Genomic DNA, 24,048 nt, shown 5'->3' with positions numbered 1-24,048 from the left:
CCCCCATTGACATTAAGACAGAATTTCACGTAATAATTATTCACATGATTGATGTTATTTTTGTAATATTTTGTGCATTTTGTTCATTTTTGCGTCCAAAATATATACAATTATAGTATTATATGCACATTGTTGCTCTTTCATGATGTGTACCGCTCAGGTTCTGTCAATTTGTCCCAGCACAAAAATAAATTACCGTAATTGTTTTACTCTCTTTGTGCAGTCATATTGTTAGCCAAGATGTTAGTATTTTTTAATGCCATGACAGTAATTGTTCATGTAAATATGACTACACTTTGTTGTTGCCTTACTTGAATAGTAGGCCTATGAAGTATTGCATATAACATGTAACTATAAATATTATGTAAAATATTATTCGCATATAACATGTGGCTATATTATGTAAAATACTATTCACAACAATGATCACTGATTCACAATCACACCTTTACCTTGACCGACATCCAGAGTTGTAATGTTGAGTCCTGCCGTGAGATGGCACTCTTTCCACATTATTTGAAAATTAAAATTTCCATGGTATCTTCTTCACTTATAATATTTAGGTGGGTGCTTAACATTTGCATTATATTCATGTGTGAATTTGATTTTTTTTTGGGCATATACCAACTCCCCCTAAGTCACCCTCTGAGAATAGGGTCACAGCCAAGACCTGTCATTATCAATGGAGCATTTTTTGTATTTCACCTTTATTTAACCATGTAGGCCAGTTGAGAACAAGTTCTCATTTCCAACTGCAACCTGGCAAAGATAAAGCAAAGCAGTGCAACACAAACAACAACACAGAGTTACACATGGAATAAACAAATGTACAGTCAATAACACAATAGAAAGAATCTATATACAGTGTGTGCAAATGAGGTAAGATTAGGGAGATAAGGCAATAAATAGGCCATAGTGGCGAAGTAATTACAATTTAGCAATTAAACACTGGAGTGATAATGTGCAGAAGATGAATGTGCAAGTACAGATACTGGGGTGCAAAGGAGAAGAAAAAAAAGAACAATATGGGGATGAGGTAGTTGGATGGGCTATCTACAGATGGTCTATGTACAGGTGCAATGCTCTGTGAGCTGCTCTGACAGCTGCTGCTTAAAGTTAGTGAGGGAGATATGTTTATCCAGCTTCAGTGATTTTTTGCAATTCGTTCCAGTCATTGGCAGCAGAGAACTAGCCTTTGAAAAAACTAGCCTTTGCTTTCCTAACTGCCTGTGTATATTGGTTCATAACTTCCCTGAAGTTGCATATCGTGGGGGCTATTCGATGCTAATGCAGTACACCACTGGATTTTTTTTAGTGCTGGTCAAGGGCAGTCAGGTCTGGAGTGAAAAAAGGGCTATATCTGTTCCTGGTTCAAACATTTTTGAATGGGGCATGCTTATTTAAGATGGTGAGGAAAGCACTTTTAAAGAATAACCAGGCATCCTCTACTGACGGAATGAGGTCAATATCCTTCCAGGATACCCGGGCCAGGTCGATTAGAAAGGCCTGCTCGCTGAACTGTTTAGGGAGCGTTTTACAGTGATGAGGGGTGATCGTTTGACCGCAGACCCATTACGGACGCAGGCAATCAAATCAAATCAAATGTATTTATATAGCCCTTCGTACATCAGCTGATATCTCAAAGTGCTGTACAGAAACCCAGCCTAAAACCCCAAACAGCAAGCAATGCAGGTGTAGAAGCAATGCAGCAATGATCGCTGAGATCCTGGTTGAAGACAGCAGAGGTGTATTTAGAGGGCAGGTTGGTCAGCATGATATCTATGAGGGTGCCCGTGTTTACAGATTTAGGGTTGTACCTGGTGGGTTCCTTGATAATTTAGTCAAGGGCACATGGGACAGATTTTTCAACTAGATTGTTCAGGATTTGAACTAGCACACTTTCACTTACTGGCCCAACATTCTAACCACTAGGCTACCTGCAACCCTTTATCAACAGTAACACATTCTTATGGGAAATAAGTGGTGAACAGGTTGGACCATTAGAAGTATTTATCACTACCATGTGATAAAAATGATCAGTGTAGTTATTACTTAGCTACGTAAAATTAGAATGAGTGTAGTAGCAACAAAATACATATATTAAGCATCCATGGAAGCATTATTCTTCACCCTTTCTCTCAAAATCAATCATGGTTTTAGTCATTTTATGTAGGCATATGACTTATTTACAGTGCATTTGTAAAGTATTCAGACCCCTTGACCTTTTCCACATTGTTAAGTTACAGCCTTGCTGTAAAATTGATTCAATGTTTTTTTCCCCCCCTCAATCTACACACAATATCCAATAATGATGAAGCAAAAACAGTTGTATTTATTTTGCCAATGTGGTGTCTCAGCACTCGGACAATTTCTTCGACCTCATGGCTTGGTTTTTGCTCTGACATGCACCTTATACAGACAGGTGTGAGCCTTTCCATATCATGTCCAGTCAATTGAATTTACCACAGGTGGACTACAATCAAGAATCCTCTCAAGGATGCTCAGTGGAAACAGGATGCACCCGAGCTGAATTGAGGTTCTGAATACTTATTACACATACGCATTTCATTATTTTCAAAAATGTTCTCCCCGTTTTTGCTTTCTCATTATGGGAGTGTTTAATTTTAGAATAAGGATGTAACAAAATGTGGAAAAAGTCAAGGGGTCTGAATACTTTCAGAAGGCACTGTACATAATCATAAGCCTTGGTTAAAAGTCCATCAGTAGTGTCAGATGACGCAAAGTCAAGTGAATAAACAAACACATCGCACAAGTCAAGGAGCAACTTTATTATTGAACTGGATCCTTCAATACAGAAACTAGATAATCATGAGTGAGTAGTGTGTGTGACCATTTTCACAATGGTATTTTTCAATCGGTCTGCCATACACAATTGAATGGACGTCTGTTTAAGCAAGTTTGTCCTCAAATGTGTACCGGAGAGATTAACCCATCAAAAAGCTGCTGACAGATTCTAAAATAAAACATTCTGTAGAATGAAACAGCCAACTTCTGACTTACGTTTAAATATTCTTAGAATGTAAAAAAAGAAAAAAAGTGCAAACAGTGTTTTTTTTTTACATCTGAAAATGTGGGGACTCACAAAATAAGCCATGGTACATTGGATTGAATACTTTTCGATTTACAAAACTTGGTTGCCGCGCTCACCTTGAGATTTAAGACCGAGTAGAGCTAGTGGAGTAAGGAATTGGGGTTGTGATCTTGGACATTATACTCTTCAGCATTTCGTAATGAATATATGGAACATACCTTTTGGTCCATGTACACATATTTTCTGAATGCTTAAATAGCATTTTGTGTGAATAAAATTATGTACATTGATGTTTTGCCATGTTCCCCCCCCCCTCCCATGGTGTTGGATGCTAAAGATACTTTCATAAATCATGGCAAAACTAGACAGTACAAGGAGTGAGGTTTTACAGGAAGTAGTCTGGGGTGCGACGGGTGACATGAGGTTCCCCTCTACGAGGCGCCGGGTCAAACTGCAGGCTGGAAAAGAGAAACATATCACACATCTTGTTTTTCATCAACAATCCTGTTCAGAGTTGATGGAACATCATTACATATACAGTTCTCACTCACTCACTACTCAGTGTATTTATTACTACGTGTTTTACTTGTCTATTTCTCCCTGCATTGTTGGGAAGGGCCTGTTTTATTAAAATGTTTTTATTTGACCTTTATTTAACTAGGCAAGTCAGTTAAGAACAAATTCTTATTTTCAATGACGGCCTAGGAACAGTGGGTTTAACTACCTTCTTCAGTGACAGAACGACAGATTTTCACCTTGTCAGCTCGGGGATCCGTTCTTGCAACATTTCGGTTACTCATCCAACGCTCTAACCACTAGGCTACCTGCCACCCCAGTAAGCGTTTTACTGTTAGTCTACACCTGTTGTTTACGAAGCATGTGACAAATAACATTTTACTTAATTCATTATCCTCCAGAAATAAGAGTCCCTTGACAGTAGTTCACCAAACTGAGGAGGAAACACTTAGGGTTGGTCATGTATGGAATGGTAATCAATATGCTTACAAGGAGTATTTCAGGGTGTCGTCGAGTTCCATGATAGCCGCCTGGTTACCACAACGGTAACAGTAATTTGGTGCACTGAATATTGTCACCACGTTTCGCTCGTGGCACCAGTTGTAACCCTGTGGAAGAAAACAGGAGAGCAGCGAATTAGTAGTAAATGCAGAAACCTGAGACATGCATACAGACGCAACATTTGACATATTCAACAACCTGAATGAGGGGGCTAACATGTAATGCATTCCAAAATGGTTTCACACTCATACACTTCTCCATGGTCACCTTTTGAGATTTCAAGCATGGAGAATCTGCGACAGACAGCTTACCTCCATAACCAGCTGATGAGCTCTGGATACCAGAGTAAGACGGTTGGCATGGTTGAATGTCTCAGATATGTCCTGGCCAAAGGTGTAGCCAGCCCCCCTGGGGGAGATGCCCCAGCCCCCACGGTCATCTGGGTCTGACCACAGCAGGTCACACATGGGGCCCTAGAGAGGAGGAGATGAATGTAAGAAGTAATAAAGATACGGAAGAAGATAAGGATCCAATATAATGAGTAGGTGTTTTTCCACCTAATAGTTAAGGGCAAATAAACTGACCCTAGACCTGTGTCTACAAGCCATCTGCCTAGCACCAATGAGAGAGCAGAGCATGCTCAGAAGCAGGGTTGTTGAGCCATGTACCTCATGTGGAACTTCCTGCAATCGGTCCAGCGCTCGGATGTGATCCAACGTGTCTATGGACGGTGACAGGCCCCCGTGAAGACAGAATATCTTAGAAGGGAAAGAAAACAGAAATGTTAGTTGAATTTCAATATTGGTTTTGACAGAGACACAAGACATGAGTGAACATGTATTTACAGCAGCAGGTAAAGCACAGATCATTTCCATGTAAAAAGGATCCATGAGCACCAACGTGTTCATAGGAGCATATCAAACTGGGTGTCAAATGAAAGCTAAGGGTCTACATCTTCGAGAAATGCAAGCAGATACATTTCTTTTAGATCGAAAATGGTTGAAAAATGTAATGGCTTTGATTTCTGGTTCAAATTATATAAAACGGGTCTTTGAAAACATCTACCAGAAAGTCTGAAAAAAGGTTTTGGAACTAAATCAAAACAATGTTGAATACCCCTGACAACTAATAAACACATTTACAAAGCAAGGTTATGCCATTGCACAGCCATAGGCTTCTACAAGCGTCACTGCTGAGGTTACTGCCTTTTTGAAGACTGTATTTCACAATATAATCAAGGTGGTATTCCAGTTTCAATAAATTCATAAAATGTCAGTTACTTTTTTATTGACTGAATATACACAGTGTACAAAACATTAAGGACAACTGCTCTTTCCATGACAGACTGACCAGGTGAATCCAGTTGAAAGCTATGATCCCTTATTGAGGTCGCTTGTTAAATGCACTTCAAATCAGTATAGATGAAGGGGAGGAGACAGGTTGAAGGATTTTAAAGCCTTGAGACATTTGAGATTGTGTATGTGTGCCATTCAAAGGTTGAATGGGCAAGATACAATATTGAGGTGCCTATGAACAGGGTATTGTCAGTGCCAGGTGCACCAGTTTGTGTCAAGAACTGCTACGCTGCTGAAATTCATGCTCAACAGTTTCTCGTGTGTATCAAGAATGGTCCTCCACCAAAAGGACATCCAGCCAACTTGACAACTGTGGGTAACATTGGAGTCAACATGGGCCAGCATCCCTGTGGAACGCTTTTAACATCTTGTAGAGTCCATGCCCCGAAGAATTGAGGCTGTTCTGAGGGCAAAAGTGGGGTTGCAACTCAATATTAGGAAGGTGTCCTTCAATGTATTTGTCAATATATTCAATATATTTGGCGCAATTTAGCAATTATTATCTGTAATGGCTATGATAAATTAGGCATTGTCGCATTATGCTGGCATAGTTCTAAATGTGCACATATTTCTCCCCTTGTGTTCTACATTTTTTTTTTTTCATTTGAGTAATCAAAAGAAAATCACTAAGTACTCACTGTACAAAAATGTAAAATGCTCATCCCTAACCTGTGTCCACAGATGTGATTTCAATGTCCACAGACATCATTTGTTTTGGCCCGGTACGGCCTTGATTTGGCACAAACAAAGGCGTCCATGATTGGTTCAGATTTTGTCCGGCGTCACCAATCATAGACGTCTAGGTTTCACAAGTTTGGACAGTACAGTGAAGCACAGTAAAAAAAATAAAAAATAAAAATAAAAAAAGCACAGTAAAATGTACTGTACTAGTACTCTACTGTGCTGCCCAAACTTGTAAAATACAGACATCTATGATTTGTTCAGATTTGTTGTGGACCAACCAAATTTGGTCTTGTTCGGAAGCGGAGTTCATTAGAATAATAGCGAGTGTGTAAAATAATAACCATATACAGGGATCTACATTTATATTTTTCATTGGTAACATTGATAATTAGGAGTACCACATGAAATTTAGGAGCACCAAAAAAAAAAAAAATATATATATATATATATATATATATATATATATGTTTTGAGATAAAGCTTCTACCTGGGCCTATATGAATTCTAGCCACTTTTGAGGCACATGTTGTGGCCTAGAAACTAATATATAACACTGTAAATACATGTGTCTTGTTTTGCACACTTTGTACAAAATAATAAAACGCAGTACTACAGGATATTTCTTAACGTAGCCCTTTATTAGCTAGCTATAACTGGCATGTTCACGTATTGTCAACCAGGATCAAACTGACCATGACCTAACCATTTGGGTGGTCTTAAACAATCATAGAACACTATGATATGGCGGTAAAATGCATCCAATTCCAATTCAGTATGTTTACACATTAATATTACACCCCCCCCCCCTTATTTTAAATCAAAAGAAAAATGTTTACATATTCTAAGCGTTTCTTTTGAATACATGCTCTGTAGTTTGAACTCAAGGTAACCATTTATATTGCATACTATACCAACTGAATCAGACTCTGAAACAATGATGTTAATTTTCAAACAAGGGATTCTCAGCAACTCAGCTTTCATTGTAGAAATAACATCTTAACAATTCAAACAAATACAATACCAAAGCATTTCAAGTGAACTTTCAATAACAAATTTACAGTGTGGAACTCTTAGGGCAGCGATCCTCCTACACCCTTTGACATGTCACAGGACTAGGACAGCTCTGGGCTTGACCTCTCTTCCTGACCTTGTGCAATATGATGCTGAGCATGCTTCTGTGTCAGTCAACAGCGTGTGTGTTTAGTCCATCACGTTCTCTTTCAGGGGAACAGTTCATCTCATCTGTTTGTTGTTCTTTTGTGTTCAGGAGGTGACGACGATACACAGCTTCTTCTGCTGTGCGGATGTGATATGAACGTTCAGTGTCGGCTGGCTGGATGACGACTGCTGGCTTCCAGAGGCCATTCTCCTGGATTCTAACTGACTCTCCGTCGATCAGTGGCGGCAGTGGTCTAGCTGACCTGTCGTAGTATCGCTTTTGATGTTGTTGTCTCTGTGCGCGGTTTCCATGCATTTCCTTGTAGCTGACGACCTCAGGTTGCAGCTGCTGGTTGGTGCTGGGAAGGTTGGGCGAAGTCTGCGGCTCATCAACATCTGGGCTGGTGATTTGAAGTTGTCAACTGGAGTGTTGCGGTATTCAAGAAGACTGAGGTAGGAGTCTCTCTTGTCTGCTTATGCTTTGTCCATGAGTGATTTAGCAATCTGCACACATTTTTCAGCAAGGCCATTACTTTGAGGGTAATGTGGGCTTGTGGTGACATGTGTAAACTCCCATGCTTTTGTGAAGGATTCAAACTCATTTGATTTGTAACAGGGCCCATTGTCAGAAATTAAAGTCTCTACAATGCCATGCCTGGCAAAGGCTGCTTTCAGCTTGTGTATCACAGTTGCAGATGTGGTGCTGTGAAGCTTGTCGAGTTCGAAGTATCTGCTGTAGTAGTCCACTGTTACGATGTAGTCCTCGTTGTTCCAGGTGAACAGATCGGTTGCCACGACCTGCCAGGGTCGGTCTGTGATACAGTGAGAGAACATTAGCTCTTTAGTGTTTCAGGGGCGTCGTTCAAGACATATGGCGCATTTACCAACCATGTAAAAAAAACAAAAATGTCCCATGCTCTCTGTTTGCACTTTTCCATGCCCATGTGTCCAGCATGGATCTTGGTCAAAATCTCTTCTCAGAGACTGGTAGGAATGATGACTTTCTCTCCTTTGAAAATTATTCCGTTGAATTGTGATAGTTCATCACGATGGTTCCAGAATTCTGAGACGCTGTGAGGGCATTTTCTCCTCTCCTCAGGCCATCCATCCTGTATGACTTTCCTCAGCTGTGCGAGTCCTTTTCTGTTTCTGCTTGGATCACCTTCGGTTTTGTGTCACTAACTGGTAAGTTGCTGTACACAGTGTGCACTTGCATGTCCATGCCTTCACTGAGGCTGCTGTCCTTATAGGTAAGACACTTCCTGGAGAGTGTGTCTGTGACAGGGATGTCTTTGCCTGGACGGTGAGTGATTGTGACAGTTGTATTTTTGTAGTTGAAGGATCATTCTCTGTAGCCTTGGCAGGGCTGCGGCTAGTGGTTTCCTCATAATTGACTCAAGGGGCTTGTGGTCGGATTCCACAATGACTTGTCGTCCATATATGTACTGATGGAAACGTTTACATCCAAACAGAATGGCGTAGAGCTCCTTTTCGATTTGAGCGTAGTTGATTTCACAGTCTGTAAGAGATTTGGAAGCGTAGCCGATGGGCTTTCCTTCTTGCAGTAGCACTGCACCGACGCGTCCATTTGGAGTCTGAGCTCTTTGTCGGGGTCGTAGTAGGCAAGGATTGGTCCTGGTTCTCTCATGATCAAGTCTCACATTCTGGAAAGCAACGTCGTGTTGCTTGTCCCAGAGAAACTCACTGGACTGCTTTAGCAGTTGACGCAGGGGTGCATTAGCATTGGAGAGGCTGGGTGCGAACTTGGCTAAGTAGTTGACCATGCCAAGCACTGTTTCCAGCTCTGCATGGTTCCTTGGTGGCTCCATTTCTTTTATGACTAAGATCTTCTGTGGATCTGGCTGGATTCCAGTCGCTGTGAGAAGATGTCTGAAGTAGCTGACCTCTGTAGCGCCGACTGTGCTCTTCTCGGGGTTGAGCCGGACTCCACTCTTGCGGGACCTTTGCAGCATCGAAGGGAGGTTTCGGTCGTGCTCCTCTTTGGTTCGACCATAGACAAGGATGTCGTCCACAATTGCCACAACTCCGTCGAGTCCTTCGTACACTTCGATCTTTCGCTGAAACTCATCTTGAGCTGAGAGAATGCCAAAAGGCAGGCGACGGAACCTGTAGCGTCCAAACGGTGTGTTGAATGTTGTGAGCTTAGATGACTTCTGTGAGCTTGATAGTCTAGTAGCCTGATCTAGCGTCCATGACACCAAAGTAGTGTGCTCCCGCTAGCTTGTGTGTGATGCCATCTAGCGTCGGTAACGGGTAATGGGGGCATTTGGTAGCCTTGTTCAAGTCTCTTGGGTCGAGACATACTCAGAGCTTGCCTGTGGTTTCTCCACCACCACTAACGCATTTACCCAGTCAGTCGGTTCTGTAACCTTTGTGACTATGTCAGATTGCTCCATGCTCTCCAACTCTTTCTTCAGACGGGCACGGAGAGCAAGGGGAATCTTTCTCGGTGGGTAGACCACAGGGATTGCATCTGGATCAAGGTGAATGGTACATTCTCCTGGGAATAATCCTATTCCTGTAAAAACATCAGCAAACTCCTCTGTTTACTGGTGCTGTCACTGATAAAACTAGCTTGATGAGGTCCATGTCTAAACATGCTTTAAGACCTAGCACTGCAGGTGCTCTAGTGTCAACAACATAAAAGTTCAACATCATGTCACTTTCCTTGTATTTGCATTTGAAAGTGAATGTGCCTTTTACTGGGAGCTGTTCACCACCATAACTAGTCAGTCTGCGCTGTAGCTCGCACTCAGATGTCAAGCGGTGGTACTTTCAGAGGAATAATGTTTACTTGTGCACCAGTGTCTAGTTTGAACTTTAGCTCTGTGCCTTGTGTTCCGATCTCAATGTTAGCAAAGGCTTGCTCTTATATTTGACTTTTCTGTGTCACTGAATCAATAAACAGTTCATCAGCGTTTGACATTTCATCTTCACTCACTGTGTGTACTGTTTTTCCACGGTAAGCTCTACACTTTTGCAAAGTGATTCCATTTTCCACAATTTCCTTGTTCGCCATGCACTTTGTATACACAATATCCACATATTTTGAGTCTGTCGCTCTGTTTTGGAGTTGTGTCTCTCTCCGTTCTAAAACACGCTCTCTGGGCTATGCTTCAAAACGATCGTAGTATGTTTTCAGTACCTTTGATTCAGCCTCGGTAAGTGTTCATGTGTTGTAAATATCTCTCCCTTTTTCACCAATCCAGAGGAGCAGGTAGCTGCATTTCTCTTCTCCTCTTTCCTTCAGAGGACCCGTGAACATTAGCGCCACATGCGGTTTGTACTTACGCCATGCATCGGGTAAGTTTGTAGACTCCCAGTCCATTCGAGGTGAAGGAACTCCAGAAAAATCCATCTTGTAAGACCTTTTACTCTGACACCATGTCTTGTTTTGCACACTTTGTACAAAATAATTAAATGCAGAACTACAGGATATATTTCTTAACGTAGCTCTTTATTAGCTAGCTATAACTGGCACGTTCACATATCGCCAACCAGGATCAAACTGACCATAACCTAACCATTTGGGTGGTGGTCTTAACCAATCCTAGCACAGTAGGATATGGCGGTAAAATGCATCCAATTACAATTCAGTATATTAGTGTCTACTATAAAATTTTAGGAAAACCTGTCAATGAAATTACAAAGTCACTTGTGGAATATTAGATTTTACATTTTGTAAAAGCACTATTTTCCTATTGAGAATAGATTACATTGAAAATGGTACTTTGTCTTTAAAAACGACCAGCAAGAGATCGGTCATTGTTATGTTCATTGATCTCCTGAAGAAGCTATCCCTTTCTTTCTCTGCCTTAAAATGTTTGGATACTAACGAAGTAACATGACTGGACTAAGTGTAAAATGGTTATCGACATGCGAGTAGTTTTAGAACAGAGCACGAGATGGTTTATGAACGTAAAATATAGTCCCGGAGATCCGTTTTAGGAAGATAAAAAATGTTGCGCTGGTAATATGGGTCAGGTCTTTTGACGTGGTTGGGCAAGAAGCAAACTGTGTTCGCGGTAGTTATGGTGCAACCATGACGCTAACAAATCTGCAGCCCTCGGAAGCAACGGTACAGAGAAACGTTATCATTAAAACAATTCTGGGAGAGCTTTTTTCATAGTCACACAGTGCTCCCAAAATAAAACTCCTGGTCACACAGCAAAATGTTTTGTCACTATAGAGCCCTGCCCATATATGCAAAGGATGATATTGCATATCTTTGTGTACCTATTTAGTATACATCATGAAGCGAATGACATTCCTATCCACAATTATGCTATGCATTTCTGTGTAGTACAGAACAGGGACCCGTGATGTAAATCCATTTCACTTACTGTAGTTTCAAACTCATGGTGTCATGCCATAGCTGATATCATTCTTTCTGTAGACATCTTTAAATCTTAATTCGGAGTAGATATTTAACAGTTCTTGGCAAATGTGGTCGCATAATCTTATAGATTTTTTTGGGAGATTACTGTAATTCTGTTACTAAACTTTATCTGCACAGTTCTTCCAGTAAATGTGTTTTTGAGAAATTTGTGTAAATTGTTCAAACGACTCCTTATGCATATAGTTGTATGGTTTGTTAAACTTTGAAAGCAATTGTTTGGCATACATTTTACAAATAACCATTTTAGTCTCAGTGTAATTCCATTACTGTGGAATTGCACCATAGAAGATTCAACTACATATCAAATAGAAATGCGAAACCTCTTACCTGAGTATCTACCAAGGCAGTGAGGGGAAGGTAATCGAAGAGGTCTGTGAAGTATTTCCATACGTTTGCATTGCCGTACTTCCTTAGGCACTCGTCATAGAAGCCGTACACTTGTGTGATCTGTCTGCTTTCGTGGTTCCCCCGAAGGATTGTGATGCGTTCACGGTACCGAACCTGTGATCAAAATGTTCAAAATACAGGGAATTACAAAACAGCACTGTTCAATGGAGACGAGGGCATTCTGTAAATGAGTGTCTCTCAGCATTACATTGCTTTTGCATCACAAGGCTCCCCCCCCGTGTATTACTAACCATTCAGCTCTCTCATTAGTCAAGTTCAAAAGTGTAAGGTAATTCAAAACTTTCAGGGGCGGTTTCCCTGACAGAGATTAAGCCTAGTCCTGAAGTGAAAAACATTTGATGGAGATTCTTCATTGAGTTTGCTTTTTAATTCCAGGACTAGACTTCATCTGTGTCCGGAAAACTGGTCCCCAGTGTACAACAACTTGCCTTAAGTGCTACAAGTAGCGTGACAGTTTCTACAGAGTAGTAGCCTCGGTCCACGTAGTCTCCCATGAACAGGTAGTTTGTGTCTGGAGACTTCCCTCCGATTCTGAAGAGCTCCATTAGGTCGTGGAACTGGCCGTGGACATCTCCACACACTGTGACTGGACATCGGACCTCCTGCACATTGGACTCCTTGGTCAGAATCTCCTTTGCCTGGACAAAACATAAAACACAAACATAAGGCTGTGTTGTGGGCTACATTGCATTACGTCTCAGTCCCCTCTCTTCCCAACTGTCATCTTCCCAACAGTCATCTTCCCAAGACATAAATAGAAAAATGACATTTGGCAAGCTAGTTGAATGCCAAAGCAGTTCCTAGAAACCATTGGACTGTGTAGGGCAGCTCTAAGAACAGTGCTGCCTGCTGGGCGCAAAGCCGGTGGTGTTTGAGGAAAACTGTCCATTACTGTTCTCTAATGAACGAGTGATTGCATGCAAGGCTATATGTTGTCAATCTCTTTCTCAAGACACAGGTCTCTGATACAACTTCTATGCTAAACAAATTGTCCACAAACACACACCGTTCCATAGGCACTTGTTGACAATGTTGTGAAACATCAATCTTTACAAAAAAGGGCCTAAAACCAGGAGAGAAGCTCCATGAGGTGTGCGGCCGGGATGATAAATGTTGGCAGTACTACACTAAGGGTTTAAGTGATTGTAAGGAACTTTTAGAGCATAAATCCCATGTTGAGAGTAGAGCAGGGGTATGTGCACACTGGGTTTGTGCCTGTGGGTCAAGATGAGAGAAATAACTTTTGATCTCAGCTCCAGGCAGCACCCCGAGGGGGAGAGAGCCACATCGGCAGATGGACGCCAAGGAGAAACAGAGTGACCAGGCCAGGGCGAAAGAGGACTATGGTTAATGTTGACCTAATTGCCCACAAAACAAGCCGGCTCCACATGCCCTCACAACTATGCCGCATCAGGCCTTTCAATTAACTGCTGGCTGGGGTTTCTATAAAGCCATTCAATCGTTCGGCCAAAAGGCAAATTCTAGATGCGTATTAAACAAATCTGATATTTTTCAGAATTAATTTGAGTGGGAATTGAAGAGAGTCAGATAAGGCCAAGACTGGGGGGAAAAAATTTAGGTCAATGGGACTCTAAACTTGGTTAACCCAGAAGTAAAATCTTGTGTGATTTGGTCAGATACATGGGTTTACGAGAGATTAGTGGGACTCAGAACCTCGGTAAAAATGACATGCACCCGAGTTAACACATCCTAGAATATAGATCCTCTTAAATCAGTAACCTGAACCAACTGATCTAGGTATGCCTATATACACACTGAATTTACCAAACTTAAGGAACACCTTATTGAGAGGCTGACCCTCAGTCTGCTGCTTTCTCTCTCTGCTGAGAATGACCATCAGATGCAGGCACCATCAGTCCAGGAAAATAAAAACAAAATCTAATTATTTAAATTTATGCTCACTCAGCTGTGCCTCACAAGTAATACAACAACGGATCTATTACCGGTGTGATCATATAGACTACCTCCAAAATATTTAAAATGGCCCAAACAATGCATTAGCAGGTCAATTCAAACAAAGCCAAAATGCGGTCATGTATTGGGCCTATTTAGGGCTGTTGCGGTGACCATATTACCGCCAAACCGGCAGTCACGAGCCATGAAGGAAGTCAAATTCCACATGACCATTTAGTCACAGTCATTAGGCTTCTCCAAGCTCTGATGCAGCTGATGGTCATTAGTAGCCTACCTAACTTGCTAACTTCCTGGTACTCAGCACTCCATTGTCTCTCTAAATCACTGCAAATGTAATCGAAAATCTAATCAAACACTTCATGAGATCCCATGAGCTCAAGTTGCACAAGATTTCTATAGGCTATGCAATTGCGTGAGAAAACAGAGTGATGGCCTCTACTAAAAAGAGGATCCATCAGCTTTCTATAGGCTAGGCCTACTATATTTAATTCTCAACTTCCCTAATATAAAGGCATATTGCTTCTTTTTACAACAGGAGAATAGCCTACCTGGTTGGCATGAAAATGGACCACGGGAAAAGCAGCCTCCATTTGCTATTTAAGTGCAAAGATGACATGTATTTTTTCCCGCTGCCCCTGTTTCGATACAGGTGCATGGTATGTGGTCCATTCTAAATAAAAATTTAAAAAATCATATTATTTTGTATATTTGAATACGACTTTAAAATCAAGAATAGTCTGATGGGTGACAATATTAGCCTATCACTTGTGAGTTAGATATTATCACTTGTGAAATGACGCCCAGCATAAGAAACAATTCCTTTTTTTCCCGCGACTTGTTTGAAATCAGCCCCACACCTCATGTAGCCTAGCTCATAGGCCTATATGTTTCAATAAGGTTTGTATCACAACTAAATTGGCCAAATAACTTCTTAAAATTAAGCACATTAATCCACTTTACAAGGGGTGTAGAGCCTAACTGGCATTCATAAGCAACGGGTGAGTTTCAAGTTTAGGGAAGATTATTTTCACCATAAAAATGCACCTTTATAATTAAAGCATTACACGCATAATTGCATGTGTGGTCACTTTTGATAATGTTTTCCGCTAATGGAACAGTCACACTTATAGCCTATTACCATCTGCGCTTATAATGTGAAGAAATAGCCTAATAGTTGCGTCAGCCACATTGCGTAAAAAGAGGTTATTTGATGCTATTGGTTGTATTAATTTGGGATCTGTCGCATCCCACAACTGTTTGGAATATTTATTTCTCGCACAGAAAAGGTTGACTTTTGTACTATGGGGGATAGTATATTGACATTGGCTTTTGCTGTTCGTCAGGCCTACTCATCTTGTTGGCTGACGAAAAGTAAATGTGGACAGTTCACCCAATATCTTCAATACGCACCTCAGAATTGGATAAGGACGCGCACAGTATCTGACGGCAAACCGTGTGAGTGGGATGCTTCAGATTGCACAGCACTCAGGGAGAAGGGCACAAGAGGCACAGATTTTTTTTTGTGTGATTTACAGCCACAAAGGAAATGCCACCTTGAAATTCGAGGCATTATCACATGCTTGTCAAATTGTGAATGAGACTATGAGTGTGTACAATCTGCCCAAAAAAACAAAGCAGAGCTCATGCCCTTCAAGCTACTTTTTTCAAAATCAGTCTCATGCAGCCTTACAATGTATTAAAAATCAAAATATAGGCCAAAGTTTGTACAACTAAAGTTACATGAATAACTAAATTAAGCGTATAGGAATAACCATTTATTTGTTAACCACTCACAGAATAGCCACGTGCGCACTTCCTTAAATAGTTGATAAAATATGAATATTTTATTCAGCTTTGTTCAATTGTACTCTTCATACTATAAAATAATATAAAACAATGTCACGAAATTATAAGCAAATCTTGTCTGCTAAATAAACTAGTGTAGCCCACAGCCATTTGGCATAGCCACATCAGGACAACTCAGTATGCTATTCTTTCCTTCTGAATAGACTACATTTTCTTCATATCATGCTTCTTTAGACCTGTCTAAAATAATGGATTTATTGTGAAGGTGTAGGCTATATTACAATGGATTTATTAGATACTTTTTTTGAGTGGCTTGTAGGCTGTGTGTGGAAGCCAGCAGATGCTAAATATGTTTGTTAATTAACAGTCAATTACCGTGATACCGACAGTTATTTGCATTAATACATTTAAAAATGTGTTAATGTTGCATAGGCTTACGTTTTTTTGAGTCACGTTAAAAATGTTAAATAAATCTGAGCGGTAGATGTCAGCTTGCACCGACTCAGAAAGTGATCGACCACTGTTCTAGAGTTTATTGTTAGCACTATAAAAATGTCCCTTCAAAGTTGCAATTGTGTACATTTCTAGACATCTTTGAAAAGTGAGTGTAGTAAATAGCATTTCTTTGTCCTAAAGGGGCAGTGTTGTATTTTGAGAAAGGCTAAATAGTGCATTTTATTTTGTAAAGTGGTTTCTTGCATCAAACCATTTTCAGTCGGATAAACAGGTTAATGTCAAGCATGTTAAAGTTTCATGGAATGTAGGCCTACATTGAACACCACACATTGGCTGTAACTGTAGGATGAATTACAGAAAAGCTATTTCCATGTTAAAATGCTATTTCCATGTTTTGATGGTAGGCCACTCTGGTAGACCTACTTTATGATCAAAACAGTCACAGTAGCCTACTTGGCCACTTAAAACGAACTTAAAGCGGGTACAGCCTCAGTGTTCACAGTAAATGCCCGCTGGAAGTTTCACAACGTTCAAGTTCACCCTCAGACCTGAAATTTGCTCAGTGCTGAAAAGGAAATGTAGGGAACATTTCTGGTCAGTCTACGTCATGGAAAGAGTAGAGGTTTATAATGTTTTATATACTCAGTGTTTATTGAATGGATGACTTAGCAGGTTACATAAATTGCTCCACCCCTCATAACCGCATCTACTACAGGACTGCTTGTTCAGCGTTAGCTAGAAACCTTTGGGCTAGATTGTTGACTGTGAAAACAAACTACTCAACAACATGGTGGATGTCACCATCTTTGCACCAGTAGATCGCATTTAACCAACTGACTCTACCTTTAACCTTCCAAGGTGTCAAAAGGGTACTCTGTCATCACTCACAACACAATGTTCTCAGCACAAAAACACATTAACCATCACACGGGGGCAATCAGTAATTCAGAATCCAGTGATGCGAGTTTGATTCTCTTGTTGACCGCTCTGAGTAATACACAAGCAAGAGTCTACCTGAAAGTCTTTGAGTCTGGTTTGCATGTGACGTTTTGTTGTTTCAGAGCTCCTGCTTCTCTGGGATCGTAACACTGAAGTCTCCTGGTGTAAGAACATGTTTTAAATACAAGAAAACAACAGCTTTTCAATGTGTTATGAGTGGGTTGCTGTGATTTAACAGCTTGCTTTTCTCCCTCTCCCCCATTCTTTAATTTGTATCCCAAGACAGAGGCTATTCCACCAGTGTTATATTGGAGTCACAGAGCCCAGCCACAATGTGGTGGTGATGCAACTCAGAATCATTCACATCTATGGCTATTTTTACACTCGTTGCGCATTCTGCTGAACACATTACCAACATTCACAGGGGATGGATGCATCAGACATCTCTGAGCAAATGTGTGCTCTCAAACCACACACACACACACAACTACCATTATGCTTAGGCCTACCAATTTGGAGCTGTGAGGGACCTGCTCGATTATGTGCTCAGGAGTTTGTAAGACCGCTGATTAAGCATTTGTCAACTCAAGAGTTTGACTTGATGAAGTGACAAAACCCCTTTACTTTAAACAAATTAAAGTTAATTCCTTCTAACCACCCGATTTTGACTGAGACTGAACGCCACAGGCAAATAGAACGTGATCGCCGACACCTTGTAGCTTAATATTACAAATTTGGCAACGGGGAAATCTAGCCAAGTACCATATCCATCCGTACCGTAATCCCGGCCTCTAAGGCATCACTGGACAATAAATCACCTGTTTGTAAACAAGAACAGGATACACGGTTGTAGAACAGACGGTATTTACGCAACCTAGTGAAAAGGGCATCAAGGAAGATTGAGGTTAAATCCTTGCTCAGACTGTTGGTGGTGTACTGATGTGTTAAAGGGAAAGTTCGAACGGACCCAATTCTGGCCCCGTCCCATAAACGTTCTCCAATTTAGGATGGATGAGGCGTGTGTGTGCTTTACAAAGGTTCTTAGAAGAGTGCGGTTCAGGGCCGACCCGCCTATTAGGCAGGATTAAGTGGCTGCCTAAAGCGGAAGATTGAAGAGGGCAGCATTTTCCCAACTAAACTGGCCAAGACGCACCTCCAACACATAAAACCCTCGCATAATTCTGCCCCGAAAAACAAAGAAAACTTCTCGCCCAGTGGCACGTGCTATTAAGATGAATGCCGATGCCACCCCATGATATGCAGTGCCCACTTTGCTAAAGGCAGGGTCATAAAATATCTTGTCCATGCTCAGTACACCTCTCCATGGTGCGGTGGCGCTCCACTAACACTCCATCAAAATAAGTAACCTAGAGTGCAGTCAGAAAGTATTCAGACCCCTTCCCATTTTCCACATTGTTGTTACAGCCTTATTCTAAAACTGATGAAATTAAATAAATCCATCAATCTTCACACAATAACCCATAATGACAAAGCAAAAAACTTAGACATTTTTGCAGATGTATTAAAAATAAAAAACAGAAACACGTAAGAAAATGTGTGTGGAGCATCGAGAATGGATTGTGTCGAGGCACAGATCTGGGGAAGGGCACCAAACAATATCTGCAGCATTGAAGGTCCCCAAGAACATAGAGGACTCCATCATTCTTAAATGGATGAAGCTTGGAACTACTAAAGACTTTTCCTAGAACTGGCCACCCGGCCAAAATGAACAATCGGGGGAGAAGGGCCTTGTTCAGGGAGGTGACCGATGGTCACCCTGTAAAAATTCCAGAGTTCCTCTGTGGAGATGGGACAAGGACAACCATCTCTGCAGCACTCCACCAATCAGGCCTTTATGGTAGAGTGGCCGGACGGAAGCCACTCCTCAGTAAAAAGGTACACGACAGACGACTTGGAGTTCGAGATTCCTTTAGGTGCCTTTTGGCAGAACATCAGAAACAAGATTCCCTGGTCTGATGAAATCAAGACTTTGGCCTGAATGCCAAGCGTCACGTCTGGAGGAAACCCGGCACCATGCCTACAGTGAAACATGGTGGTGGCAGCATCATGCTGTGGGGATGTTTTTCAGTGGCAGGGACTGGGAGACTAGTGAGGATCGAGGGAAACCAGACAACAGCCCTAAGCACACAGCCAAGACAACGCAGGAGTGGCTTCAGGACAAGTCTCTGAATGTCCTTGAGTGGCCCAGCCAGAGTCCAGACTTGAACACGATCTAACAACTCTGGCGAGACCTGAAGATAGCTGTGCAGCGACGCTCCCTTGACAGAGCTTGAGAGGATCTGCAGAGAAGAGTGAGGGAAAACTCCCCAAATACAGGTGTGCCCAGCTTGTAGCGTCATACCCAAGAAGACTCAAGGCTGTAATGGCTGCCAAAGACACTTCAACAAAGTACTGAGTGAAGGGTCTGAATACTTATCTAAATGTGATATTTCCATTTTATTTTTGAAATACATTTGCTAAAATAAAATAAAAAGGTATTGCTTTGTCATTATGGGGTATTGTGTGTAGATTGTTTTGTCAATATTAATTTATTTTAGAATAAGGCCGGAAAGTAACAAAACGTGGAAAAAGTCAAGGGGTCTGAATACTTTCCGAATGCTCGCTCAATGGCTGGCTGTCTGTGTCTGTATAGTTGAAGTCGGAAGTTTACATACACCTTAGCCAAATACATTTAAACTCAGTTTCACAATTCCTGACATTTAATCCAGGTAAAAATTCCCTGTTTTAGGTCAGTTAGGATCACCACTTTATTTTAAGAATGTGAAATGTCAGAATAATAGTCGAGATATTTATTTATTTCATCACATTCCCAGTGGGTCAGAAGTTTACATGCACTCAATTAGTATTTATTTGGTAGCATTGCCTTTAAATTGTTTAACTTGCGTCAAACGTTTTGGGTAGCCTTCCACAATAAGTTGGGTGAATTTTGGCCCATTCCTCCTGACAGAGCTGGTGTAACTGAGTCAGGTTTGCAGGCCTCCTTGCTCACACAAGCTTTTTCAGTTCTGCCCACACATTTATGGGATAGAGGTCAGGGCTGTGTGATGGCAACTCCAATACCTTGACTGTGTTGTCATTAAGCCATTTTTCCACGACTTTGGAAGTCTGCTTGGGGTCATTGTCCATTTGGAAGATCCATTTGCGACCAAGCTTCAACTTCCTGACTGATTGAGATGTTGCTTCAATTTATCCATCCTCACAATGCCATCTATTTTGTGAAGTACACTAGTCCCTCCTGCAGCAAAGCAACCCCACAACAGGATGCTGCCACCCCTGTGCTTCACGGTTGGGATAGTGTTCTTCGGCTTGCAAGCCTCCCCCTTTTTAATCCAAACATAACAATGGTCATTATGGCCAAACAGTTCTATTTTTGTTTCATCAGACCACAGGACATTTCTCAAAAAAGTACAATCTTTGTCCCCATGTGCAGTTGCATACTGTAGTCTGGCTTTTTTATGGCGGTTTTGGAGCAGTGGCTTCTTCCTTGCCGAGCAGCCTTTCAGGTTATGTCGATATAGGACTTGTTTTACTGTGGGTATAGATACTTTTGTACCCTTTTCCTCCAGCAACTTCACAGGGTCCTTTGCTGTTGTTCTGGGATTGATTAGCACTTTTCGCACCAAAGTATGTTCATCTCCAGGAGACAGAACTCGCCTCATTTCTGAGAGGTATGACGGCTGCGTGGTCCCATGGTGTTTATACTTGCGTACTATTGTTTGTACAGATGAATGTGGCACCTTCAGGCGTTTGGAAATTGCTCCCAAGGATGAACCAGACTTGTGGAGGTCTACAAGGTCTTGGCTGATTTCCCCATGATGTCAAGCAAAGAGGCACTGAGTTTGAAGGTACACCTCCAATTGACTCAAATGAAGTCAATTAGCCTATCAGAAGCATCTAAAGCCATGACATAATGTTCTGGAATTTTCCAATATGTTTAAAGGCAGTCAATTTAGTGTATGGAATGGTAAACTATTCTGGCTCCCCAAGCGGATATTCACGATACAAGTTGGACTTCCTCTCTGGGTATAACAACGAAAAGAGTCCGCAGCCCCCCCCCAAAAACTCCACCCACACATATATTCGCCTAATCCATGTAGCAGCCTTTAGGCATCCCTCAACATTAACAAGACAGCGAAATGAACCAGACACATGCTCATTGCTCACATGGAGCTCACCAAACATTATATAATTTTGTTTTGTTTTACAAAACTCATAGTGATAAGAAATAAAACAAAACTTGTTTCTCACAAGTGTTAACTCTGCAAACAACATTTCCACTCCGAGAATGAGAACTAAACACTAAAGAATATAGCATTAACAAATGTATGTAAACAAATGACGGGGATTAACAGTAAATGTACTGCTGGTGATATGTAATGGGAAATTAATACAAAAGAAATCATCAAAAGGCAAACAATTCACACAATGAAACAATTGATGATAAAGAATTGGTGGGAGACAGCTGAGCGTCTTCTTGAGAGAGATGTGCCTAGAGCCCCCCCTTATACTCAAGACACATTATCTATACACATATTTTAGATGCTTTTCACTGACAGCCACCACCCAATAATCATTTAGGCCTATTATTACGCCTGCTGCCCAAATGGCGGACTTTCCAACTAGGCATAGACCTACTCACTTGTGACTTGAAACTACATACAGATTTTTTTGAACGAAGCTAATGATCCTCTGTGGCTAAGTCATGTTCTCTTATGAAGTATTTTGACTTTGGTCATTTATTTCTGTAAAGACTGGAGTAATTATAATTCTGGAAAATGTATTTCAATTTACTTGAGAATGCGCTGACTGTGGAATCTGATATTCAGAACTTGAATAGCCAAAATGATTAGTCTTAAGTCTTTGTCAGGTATCAGGACTAAAGCCACTGCAACTACCACATGGATATGCATGAATTAAAGTGCATTGTGGGCAGTAGAGCCTAGGCGACTATTCTACTTTGCGGTGATAGGAAGGCTGCAATTTTTTTTGACAGCATATCGGTCAGACCGGGCCTCGTATGGTTTGACTGGATTTCCAACATAAATTGTGCCAGTACTAAACAAGACATGCTATAGTTTGTCATTTAGATGTTCCGGACAAGCATGTTTATATGAATGCAACCGTTTGGCGTCTCCAAAATGAACAAAACACATTGCTGCAGTAAAATGCTAAACCGGTTTTACAGCTCAGCAGAATGAGAAGTTCAATGTGATGTACAAAATCGGCGCCATTTTAAGGATGTCTGGGGCGAGTGTAAGCGTAGAAAAGCCGCATTCGAATTGTTCTATAAATGTGCAAGCCATGTGTGTTACTATTTCTGAAAGGTTGACGAGAAGTTTAGATACTGTATGCTACACAGTAAACTATGGAAATATAAATGCCTGCTCTTGAAACTAGACAAGATTATGTATTCTACTTGGCAAGTAGGAAGTGCTAACAGACAAGCTCCGCAACATGTATCGCCCCCTGAATGTTACTGTACACAAACAATTTGAGATGGAAAGTTATTTATTTCCGTAGACCATACCTTTTCGCACAGAGTTTTTACTTGGCTCTCCGACAGCTGTTTGCATTCGGTGACTTGTTCGATCCATAGGTCGATCTCCTTCGTAAAACACTTCTCATCCATTTCTGGTTGTTATTTCGGGTAATTCAGTGGCACAACAATTGGCGCGATTTACCCAAATACTTGAAATCGTCCGCAAACTTGTCTACCGGGTTCCTATTTCTGAAAGTATATGATGAGAGAGAAGCTGACTATGAAATATATAGACGTCAGTTGCGCCTGTTCCACCCGAGGCCGTGATCCACTCCGACACAAATACCAAAGTCAGATTCGACTAGAGGGGATACAGCTTTTGTCCAGATTGGACTTTTCGTAGCAGGTTAATCGGTCTTGACTAGAAAGGATGCCGCTTTTGTCAGATTTGACTTTTCGCAGCAGGTTAGGAGAATTGGGTTACCTTCAATTATGAAAATAAAAACTTTGTACGTTAATTTGACAAAAGCTGTATCCCTTCTAGACATGACCATGAAAGTACCACCTACTTGGCTGTTTCAATGCTGCGTTCATGTCCTATCGAAGTTATCGGAAGTTATAGTTCCGACAGGGATTTTTCACTTAAAATACGAATTACAAATGGGGAAACTGAGATTTTGTTGCCTAGTTGACGTTCCACTACTGACCTTTTTACCTTTAAACTAAAATATGACAACAAATCCGTTCTTGACAACTACATTATGGCCATGTTATCTTATGTAGTTTCTATAGCCCTCTATGACTTTAAAGAGTATTTCTCTCAAAACTGTGATTCCTAAAAGAAGTGTTTGAGATTTGATCAAGATTTGTCCAAAATCCTAAATGACTCAGAAATTACCAGGGTCAACTATATACCATGTGGACTCCTTATTCATGTCCTCACAGTGAGATATTTGGAAGATAAAATCCTGAAAAGTAGAAGGAAAAAAGTACATTTTTTCCTGTTGAATTGATAGATTATCTGTTTCCACCAAAGTTAGTACAAAAAAATACATTATCATTTATTTTCAGTCACCTCTCAATGGTACTATTGTTCCCTCCAAAACCTGAAGAAAAAAAACATTGCAATTAAGAGTTACTTTGACATAGACCTCAATTGAGTAAGGCCTCCTAGGGAGTTAATAGCAATGGGAAATATAATACATGCCTGTCCCTATGCAAATCGTTGTCACAATATTATTTCCCTGGTCCGTGAAATTAGATGATGGTAATGATGGTATTTTGGAGTCTTCTTTCCTTCCTCTGCTCCTTCCTCGAG

The 24,048-nt window shown here is 41.0% G+C and overlaps 1 protein-coding gene across 1 annotated transcript; it reads right to left on the bottom strand.

Moving 5' to 3' along the window:
* Positions 1-2,768: 2,768 nt before the first annotated feature.
* Positions 2,769-23,319, bottom strand: LOC109892950 (serine/threonine-protein phosphatase 2A catalytic subunit alpha isoform). The gene is made up of 7 exons (XM_020485876.2): positions 22,779-23,319; positions 12,523-12,732; positions 12,014-12,187; positions 4,738-4,827; positions 4,381-4,542; positions 4,058-4,176; positions 2,769-3,510 (listed from the first exon to the last, which is right to left on the bottom strand). The coding sequence occupies exons 1-7, from the start codon at positions 22,878-22,880 to the stop codon at positions 3,438-3,440; spliced, it is 930 nt and encodes a 309-aa protein (XP_020341465.1). The 5' UTR covers positions 22,881-23,319; the 3' UTR covers positions 2,769-3,437.
* Positions 23,320-24,048: the final 729 nt, after the last annotated feature.

This window comes from Oncorhynchus kisutch, linkage group LG6 (assembly GCF_002021735.2).
Source record: "Oncorhynchus kisutch isolate 150728-3 linkage group LG6, Okis_V2, whole genome shotgun sequence".
Lineage (NCBI taxonomy): Eukaryota > Metazoa > Chordata > Actinopteri > Salmoniformes > Salmonidae > Oncorhynchus > Oncorhynchus kisutch.
This window is presented reverse-complemented; position numbering and strand designations above follow the sequence as displayed.

Excerpts from the sequence above, each read along its gene's own strand:
- LOC109892950 (XM_020485876.2), bottom strand. The coding sequence starts at position 22,880 with ATGGATGAGAAGTGTTTTACGAAGGAGATCGACCTATGGATCGAACAA. Across the intron at positions 12,188-12,522 it reads CGCTACTTGTAGCACTTAAG|GTTCGGTACCGTGAACGCAT; the intron begins GCAAGTTGTTGT and ends TTTTGATCACAG. Across the intron at positions 4,828-12,013 it reads CTGCCTTGGTAGATACTCAG|ATATTCTGTCTTCACGGGGG; the intron begins GTAAGAGGTTTC and ends TTCCCTTCTAAG.